General features: G+C 46.2%; 1 protein-coding gene across 1 annotated transcript; it reads left to right on the top strand.

The window, feature by feature from the left end:
- Nucleotides 1–164: 164 nt before the first annotated feature.
- Nucleotides 165–5,114, top strand: PHYH (phytanoyl-CoA 2-hydroxylase; the record flags this gene model as incomplete). The annotated part of the gene is given in 8 exon segments (XM_010290140.1): nt 165–218; nt 220–328; nt 988–1,047; nt 1,049–1,073; nt 2,287–2,485; nt 3,282–3,411; nt 3,745–3,879; nt 5,061–5,114. Coding segments are annotated over 8 exon segments (766 nt in total), but the record flags the coding sequence as incomplete, so codon positions are not given.
- Nucleotides 5,115–9,429: the final 4,315 nt, after the last annotated feature.

Below are 9,429 nucleotides of genomic sequence, written 5' to 3'. Positions count from 1 at the left end.
CCGAGGGAGCTCTGGGAAGCTGGAGGAAGCCGGGCTCTCCCAACACGGATGTGTGTGGTCTTGCTGGATACCTTCCTCTGTAGCAATAGTGTCTTTGAGGAGAGTAATTTGGTCGAACGTGGCTAAAATGTGCTCTGGCTTCTCCAGTTCCCTCTGCTTTGCAGGAAGGAGTTTGTGAGCTTCTGTAACAAGGAGGTGAATCCACCGGGAGTTCTGATAACGAGACGAGATCTGCAGACCCAACTTTGGTCAGTCTGAAAAAGCAGTTAATAAAGTGCATGATTTCCAGGAAGATGGAGAGTTGTTCAGATACTGTACTCTGCCAGAGGTAAAAAGCCAACAGGAGGATGGCGGTAGGAGAACCTAGCAGAGATGTGAGAACATGTACACATTTTAATGCCAAGGTGAAGGCAATGTCCAAGCTGGGCAGGCCAAACTAACCCTTCTGCAAGGTTATGTGATGCTCTGTTCTGTACAGGCCTGTTCTAATACAGGCTCCATACAATAACAGATGGATTTGTACTTTGTGTTCATGTTGGGGTGGTTATCAGCAGCAGATTCCCATCTCTCTTCCTAAGATAAGAAAGTATATTAATGTATGTGACGTGTAGGTACAGGTCCTCATGTACTGGCTTGTCCTGGACCCTGGAATACTACAAAACTCTGGTTGTGCTGGAGAATCAGAGGTGGACATACGAAATTTCGCAGAGCTCGAGCTGTTGCCCTGGCAGTCATCCATCTCGGCAATGCCTTGGCGTACACGGCAGCAGAAAAAGCGCTGGTGAGCACTGCACCTACGGCAGCACCTATAGGTGGTTTCTCTGTGCTAGTTTTTTATTTTGGATAAAACTGCTGATAATAGGTTCTCTGTCATGAACAACCCAATCAACAGTTAGTTTACAGTATAGATCTGCCTAACTTTTTTTTACTTACAATATATTACTGCAGCATAAAACATATTTTTTTCTATTGTTTTTTCCTCTGTAGATCCTAAAATAGGTTAAATGCTTCACAGGCCCAAACATAATGGCCATGCAGATGATGCTGATTGATAAATAAACTTCCAGACCCTGGTAAGCAGAGCTCTGGGGAGAGGGAAATGCAGAAGTTGTTACGTATGCCTGGGTTGCCGTGGATTTAACCAAAGCGGTGCTTACCCTTTTAAAAAAGTTGCTTGAATTGAATTAAAAACAATTCTGAAAATATATGAAGTTATTTTGGTAATAGTGTGTTTCAGTATAGCCCTGGCTTGGTGGGATATGTTTCTCATTGTTTGGTTTGCTGTAGATATTCAGGTTCACACCTTGGGCGGTATTGGGTGTGCCTCCTAAACTGAAGTGCTGTTCTAGCTAACCGCATGTTACATCTAAAACATTCTTTCCAACTAATTTACTATGTTTCTGCATTAACATCTTCGCACCACCTTAACTGTCCCTCAACTATTTTTTTTTTAAAAAAGCAGCATTCAAGTTTCAAAAAGGAGCCTGCAAAAGTTAGACATCCAGCTGCTTATTCAGCCGTCTGCGTTGCATGAAGCCTCACTAAGACATTTTTTTTTTAGGCTTGACATTTCACATGTGTTGACACCAAATGTTTCCTGGAGCTTGGTAAAAGACAATAAATACAGAGAAGATGCTTTGCTTAGTGTTTATGTGCTGGTTTACAGACTAACGGTTCAGACAGGTCAAATTTAGGCTGACTCCTGACCTTGCTGACAGTGGTTGCACGCTCAGTGCTTTGGTATGAAGACACATGAAAGGAAGGATCTTGAATCCTACCTATGGCTTCCAGTGCTGCAGATCAAGGTCTTTCTTACATCGTACAAGAGAAATGGGGGGGGAAAGGAAGTTTAATTAACTACATCACAGTTCTTTCAAAGTTGATTTGATTCTTCATAAGCTTCTGCAGCTCAGCAGAGCTGAGACCCGAGCTGTTTCGTATTCTGAGGCGTCCAGCTTCTGCGCGAGCACAGAGTACGTTGAGTTATTAAGACACTCAGTTTGTTTGTGCCGTTCCCAACAGCTCTGCAGAGCAGCTATGGACCCAAGAACCACGTCTGGAGTCTCACTGTACCATAGAGTGAGATCTAAACTCATTTGGCCTCAGAACTGAGTGCCACCAAGGAGCATGCTTAGAGATAGTGCTTCAACCTGCAGCTTTGGAGCAGCTTCTTGGGACACATTACTGCCATAAATGATGAGATGTTCCCCAGGACAATTCTACGTCACATCTAAAGTGCTTGAAGTGTCTTTTCAGTGCAACCACCCGCATTCCCCCGTGTGTCAGGTAACCTGAGTTCTCGCCACCCCATGCATCAGGACTTGCACTATTTCCCCTTCCGGCCTGCGGCCCGCACCGCGTGCTCCTGGACTGCCATGGAGAGGGCCGACCAGGACAACGGGCACCGGGTCGTGCAGCCAGGGACACACAAGGAGCCCCCGAAGCCTCACGGCTATCCACAGCGGGAGGTAGGGCAGCATGGGGGGTGCATGGGGAGGGCGTGTGCGTGGGGACATTTTGGCTGGCGGGTACACCGTAACACCGTCCGTGTCTGCGAAGCTGTCTGCTACAAACTGGTCTTTGTTCCCACCGATCAACTGTTTTTCTCTATTGTTGCCAAGTCTGAAGACGCTTTCTCCTTCTCTGAATTTGTTCCTGCCAGGCAAGCACGTTTATTTTCCTGTAGAAGAGAACTGGATGATAAACAATTGACTGAAATTTAGTTTCAAGCAGTATTTTTCTCCTAAGCAAGGATGCTTCCTGACCTGGCCCAGTGTTGGTGATGGCTGTGCTTGGCGTGGGAGGCTGGACTTGACACCCCAGAGGTGGCATCAGGCAACACTTGTGGGGCTCCCTTGTGCTCTTCTCTGTCCTCTCCAGTGGAGAGAAGATCTTAATTGTTTGAGTTCAAGTTCAGAAAGCAAATAAAGAACATTTTAGTTGTGAGATGGGAATTTCTCATAGGGGTTTGCAGGTCGAAAGAGAAAGTGAGCAAAGTCCTATCATATATGTGCATGAGGTGCAACTGTGGAAGCTGAGCTGTCTGTGAGATGTGCAAACATGATCCAGAAAGCAGAGTGGACCATTGTGGTTCTTTATAAATGAGCCTTTGTAATTGATTAGCAAGGCTTGTAGGCGAATATGCAGACTCTTCATCAGGTATATTAAATGTGCTACCTTCAGGAAATGAGTAACCACCTTTGTATCTCTTCTTTTACACTGAGAAATCTGTGGTGTTCTAATTTTACTGAATTATTTCCACCCTTCCTTGGTTTCTACAGTCCACCGATCAAATTTTTCCATGGGCTGCTGGATTATGATAAAAAGAGTCCCGGGGTTCACGTTGTCGTGGAGAAGGGACACATGGTGTTCTTCCATCCCCTGCTTATTCATGGCTCCAGAGCAAACAAGGTTTTCGAAAGATAGGAAACCGCCTCCAGATACAGCTGTTAATATTTGTTTTAGCTGCTAAACACCATCAAATTCTCCTTAACTAAGAACTGATTACAAAATAAGCGGGTTGATGGGACTGTCTGGGTGCAGAGTAAGCACCCTTACTGAGCACCCAGGTCTGCTCTGACCCTGGCTTCTCCCATTGCCACTCCGGTTGCTGGTAATCTGAGATGAAGCAGGTAAGGTATTGCTTTAGGTCGTGTGTGTCCACGATCTGGGATGCACGAGCTTTTTTCCACTGGCGATTCGTAACCGGTGTGGCAGTGAGTGATGCCCAATCTCCTCCCGCAGAGCATAAGCTGTCACTTTGCCAGCTCCGAGTGCTACTACATTGATGTCAAGAACACAATCCAAGAGCACCTGGAGAAAGAAGTGACTGAATTTGGACATGCAAAATATAAAGTGACTTCTCCCTCAGACCTCGCAGTAATCCTAAATCCTGACCTTATCTTGTAACTAGCAAGAATTTTTGGCCTTTCAGCTGGTAAGGATGCTTCTTGCTGCCTGGCTGTCTGTGCTGGAAAAGTGCCCTCGGCCTCCAGGCAGCCCCTTCATGTCTCTGGAAAGCAGCGGAGGAGCTCTGCAAGTTCTTCCTCCAGCTCTGCTCATCGCCATTCCCACCTCTGAGCTGCCAAAATGAATTTCATCCACGTGCCTTGGTATCTTTCAGGGAAGTGACCGTACCCCTGTGCTCGGCCCTGGTGAGGCTGCACCTCGAATCCTGTGTTCAGTGTTGGGCCCCTCACTACAAGAAGGACGTTGAGGTGCTGGAGCGTGTCCAGAGAAGGACAACGGAGCTGGTGAGGGGTCTGGAGAACAAGTCTTATGAGGAGCAGCTGAGGGAACTGGGGTTGTTCAGTCTGGAGAAGAGGAGGCCGAGGGGAGACCTTATCGCTCTCTACAACTACCTGAAAGGGGGTTGTGGCGACGAGGGTGTTGGCCTCTTCTCCCAAGTAACTAGCGATAGGACAAGAGGAAATGGCCTCAAGTTGCGCCCGGGGAGGTTTAGATTGGATATTAGGAAAAATTTCTTCACTGAGAGGGTGGTCAGGCATTGGCACAGGCTGCCCAGGGAGGTGGTGGAGTCGCCATCCCTGGAGGTGTTAAAAAATCCATGTAGATGTGGCACTTCTGGACATGGTTTAGTGGGCATGGTGGTGGTGGGTTGATGGTTGGACTTGATGATCTTAGAGGTCTTTTCCAACCCTAATGATTCTGTGATTCTGTAAATCAGCCCACCGAGGGCAAACTTATGCCAGCAGCTGTTTAGGTGACTCTGAACATGCGAGAATAGGAGGACAGAGTTTATTCAGTACCCATCTGTGGTGCCTTCCCTGCACACCACACCAACCCACTGAGCCTTTTGCCTTATTTCAGGTGTGGTTTGTGCACTGGGATTTGCAGCTTTTTATTTCATTTAGTGATGTCTGTACTTTTCTATTGGAGACTTGGAAGAAACAATGAATACGTTAATGGGTATTTTTATGCATACATGGCCAAACAGACAAGCTCATGCAAACAGGAAACACTGTCCCAAAAGATGGTGGCTTCTAATAAGTATTTTTGGAGGTTTTTGGTTTTTGTTTTTTCTTTGTTTTTAAATGCAGGGTGTTTGGAAGAAGCAAGCAAAGATCATGCAAGGAAAAAGGATTAATCTTTAAAGTAGCCTCTGAAGACCAGGATGGAAAATGTGTACCCGAGCTTCTGAGTAGACAGATTTATGTGCTTTTGGCCCTCTGTGTAAGAAACTTACCCAAATACTGCATTACAAAATCATTTTACACTAATACAGAATAGCTGCACTGAGGTTGAAGAGCTGATGTACTTTGAAGAAAACGTGACCTACAAAAAACAGAGTTGCTGTGGTTATTTTAGGTAATCAAAGAAAAGCAATGATGAGAGATGTGCTTTACTTGATTATTTTTTCTAATTTCTCTCTTGATATACTTTTGGGCTGATGCTCTATTAATGTAAGGGTATTAATAATCTTAATAGAATTATAAAAATTATTATAGTTAGATGAAATTAATATTATTAATATGAGTCTATGCACGACTATGTTTTTAAGATTTCTAACATCCTTTTTCCATGCAAAGTAAACACAGTGAATCAGAGTTTCATGCAAGTTTCAGTATGAGCTCACATGGGAATTCATTAGTACAGCCGATGAAAAAGTGGATTTTATTTTTATTTTTGAAATAAAGATTAAAATAGAGCAAAATCACGTTTGGTGGCTGTCTTGCACTATTTCTATAGTTCAGAAATTCTGCCGATGGGTGCATGGGTGAATAACCAAAGAAGTGAACCCTGGAAATGTAGGTGTTTGGTCTGAGAAAAATATCAGGATGCTGCAGCTAAGAGTCACCCAAAAAACATGTAACAGTTGCCTGTGTCCGGCCTGTCTTGCAGGACGTTTGGGTGACTGGGTGCAGGGCAACCGAGAGCAATCCCAGTGCTCCTGCCGCTGAGCCCTCCTGGTGTGGCTTGCAGGACTGGGGAGCCGCGCAGGGATGGCTCTTCTTTATTCCAGGGAATCCCGCTGCAGTTCAGCTCGATGCTTTGGCTTGCTGAGGTGTAGTTTTTGGCGTGCGGGGCTGGACATCCACTCCCGAACGCTTCCAGCCCAGTGAGAGTTTGGCTTTACCACCGTTAATTTCTCCAAAAATCATCAGGACACATTAATAAGTCCAGAGCTGGTAGGTGCTTCCTTGGCACCAGATTGCAGTGCAGTTATGAGTCTTTTTGCTAACATTAAAGTCAATCTCCTTGTCGTGAGCTGAGGCCATTTTTTCTACTTTTAAATTCTATCAATCAGAAACTTCATGACTTTATTACAGCCTTTGCTCACAGATATGGCAATGCCAAAACCATTTTGGAGACAGCTTTGGGCAAACCACCTGCCAGTATCTCTTCATGTCCTCACTGCATGACTCCCCTGGTCCCAGCCCACATCCTGGCTTCCAGGCTGTTATAGCCAAATTTTCAGAAATTGAGGTATCGGTGCAGCAGTAGCTGAGTTATGCTGTGTCTGTGATTAAAAGCCAACTGTCCTAAGGAATTTTATTATGTGAAACATAAAACAAGCTGCAGCTGAAGGCCTAACGACAGCTTGTATAAGGAAAAACAGCATGCATGCTATTTATGGAAAGGTTTTATTTATTTTTAATAAGCACTTTTGTTATGCAACAGGCATGTAGCGAGGTTTCATGCAATCAGTCTATGCGCATGCATGTAGAGCAGACAGATGGCTTGTCCGTGGAGTATGAGGCAACCTGCATCGAACTGGAAGGTTTCAAGCCCATCATCTCCTTGCAAACATCTGGTCACCTGCACCATCAGGCAGGCTGCATGGTTTCAGGGCTGTGAGTGATGCTACAAGACTTAACATGTCCATGGTTTGGTGGCCTGATCTTCCCCATGTTGCTTTACCCTGTTGTGCTGTGTGAGGGTAAGCAGGAAAATTCAGGGACCTGAGCATCAGGGACGTGGTACAAACAGACCTGGCCCTGATTTTATCGTTGCTGCATCCTCCCCTTGGGTGTTTGCCCCCTGGTCATCGCTCAAAGCTGACAGGTGAGGGGAACATAGAGGACGGAACATTTTGCAGAGAGTGGGTAGATCTCTCTGCACCCATACCCAGCTCCCCTCCTGCTGGGGCTCAGGGTGATGCGCTCTGCGGGGGACACACCTTCCCTCAGCACCCTCTGCCCCCGAAATGCAGGGCAGCATTTATTGCCGCTGTTCCCAAGCCATTTTCTAGGCTGAAAACCCGATTTTTGGGATGGATTTACATAACTCACTGAATCTAGCCAGGGTGTTCGAGTACTTGATCACCAGGATCTCCAGGGCCCGGAATGAAACCAGACTGACAGCATTAGGTAGGTTTAATACACAGGGCATACAAGTCTTGGCATGTGCTAGCAACTAACCAAGGCCTTAATTTAGAAAGGTAATTAAGAGCCCATGTAATTACTTCCATGCTGCTGGTGTATGGGATGAGCTCAGATACAGGAGCACCAGGTGCCGTGATTTGCTTATGATGGGCTCCCATCCAGCCCTTGACCTCCTCACCCTGTTTACTCCAGCTCTGCAAGGGAAGGAGGAACCTGCTAATTTTATGCTCATTTATGTTCAGTGTCACCTGTCACGTGTCCTCTCCTAAAATCAGCACAGCCAACATGTGCTGAGTTATCTGGGGTTACAATGCAGGCGCTCACCTGGTCAGTACTCCCTGTCGGGACTGCAGCCCGCACCAAGGTCAGTTATTTTTGTGTTTGCACATGTGTCCTGTCCCCTGTGCCTTTCCCAGCCCCTATCTGTGCCTGGACAACCAGCCCAGACATGTCTGTTCTCCAGCCTTTAGCTGCTGTGGGGAGAGAGTGAGCAATTAATTACCTTTTCCTATGCAAAATATCCCCTTCTCCTTGCTCTGATTACTCCCCTGCTCCTTGTCTGTGCAAGTGGCGTGGGTAACCCAAAACCACAGCTGCTTCTCTCTCGGCTTTAAGTCTATGAAGACAGAACAGAAAAGCACAATATAAGATGCTGCGCTGGAGGGGAAACTGCGTGGCATGTTGATACGGCAGCAAGTCCGGCTGCCCGTGCTGAGAGCTGTCAGGCAGCCAGCAAAAGGCAGGAGCAAACAGCATGGCAGGTAGGAAATTCTGAAAGAAATCTAACAGTAAGGTACAAACTTAATAGTGAAAATAATTGTCCTGGAGAAGCCAGGTCCCCAGAGACACAAGGGATTTCCCTTCCCTCTGCATTTGCCTGTCATTCTAAAAGTCAGGTTTTGTGTTTTTGTCCAAGGGACCATGGACAAAGGTTATTTTGCCGTTTTTGAGTCACTGTTAGTCATATAAATAGAAAAGAGCCCTGATCGTCAGGCTGTTTGTTGTGGCTAACCCGGCAGGCAGCTAAACACCACACAGCCGTTCGCTCACTCCCCCCAGTGAGATGGGGGAAAGAATCAGTAAAAAGGTAAAACTCGTGGGTGGAGATAAAGACAGTTTAATAGGACAGAAAAGGAAGGGAAAATCATAACAATGATTAGGAAACAAGGGATGCACAATGCAATTGCTCACCACCCACTGACCGATGCCCAGCCAGTCCCCGAGCAGCAGCCACCAACACCTGGCCAATTCCCCCCAGTTTTATTGTTCAGCATGACATCATATGGTATGTAATATCCCTTTGGGCAGTCTGGGTCAGCTTGTGCCCCCTCCCAGCTTCTTGTGCACCCCTGCCTACTCGGTGGCAGGGCAGCATGAGAAGCTGAACAGTCCTGGACTTGGTGTAGGCATTGCTCAGCAACAGCTAAAACATCAGTATGTCACCAACATTATTCTCACCCTAAATCCAAACCACAGCACTATAGCAGCTACAAGGAAGAAAATTAACTCTATCCCAGCCGAAACGAGGACACTGTTTTTTCAGCCAGCAGTGGAGGACCCCAGCTGCACCTTGTGGCTCTCGCACATGGGCAGTGCAGGGCTGTTTTCAGGGCAAAATGAAATGGGATCTGCAACATGGCTTTCCACAGGAAATGAGAATAAAAGAACAGGAGAAAAGTTTTGCCTGCACTCCTGTCCCACATATACTTAATTTGGGGAGAGAAAAGCCAGGCAGCAAGTGGGCTGGGAAAAAGAAAATGATGTGAAATGGCTGGGTGAGCCCAGCTTGATGGGGGAGCTGCATGTGATGGCACAAGAGACCATTGCACAGGCTCTGCCATGAAAAACAGGCAAAAAGGAAGGTCCTTTAGTCGTGCATTTATTGCGAAATGGTGTTAAGTTTTCATTAAGCTGATTTTACTTGAGAGTTAATAAACCTAAACTGGCTAGTGAGGGGGAGAAAATGGTAAAGGTTTAATTTTTCCTCAAAGCGTTTGTAAAATCCAAGGAAACATAATTTGTGGCAGAGTGAGGTGTTTTAAATTAACATTTCAGCAGTAGCTGAGGGCTGAGGACAGGCAGG

Source organism: Phaethon lepturus, unplaced genomic scaffold (assembly GCF_000687285.1).
Source record: "Phaethon lepturus isolate BGI_N335 unplaced genomic scaffold, ASM68728v1 scaffold35986, whole genome shotgun sequence".
Lineage (NCBI taxonomy): Eukaryota > Metazoa > Chordata > Aves > Phaethontiformes > Phaethontidae > Phaethon > Phaethon lepturus.
This window is presented reverse-complemented; position numbering and strand designations above follow the sequence as displayed.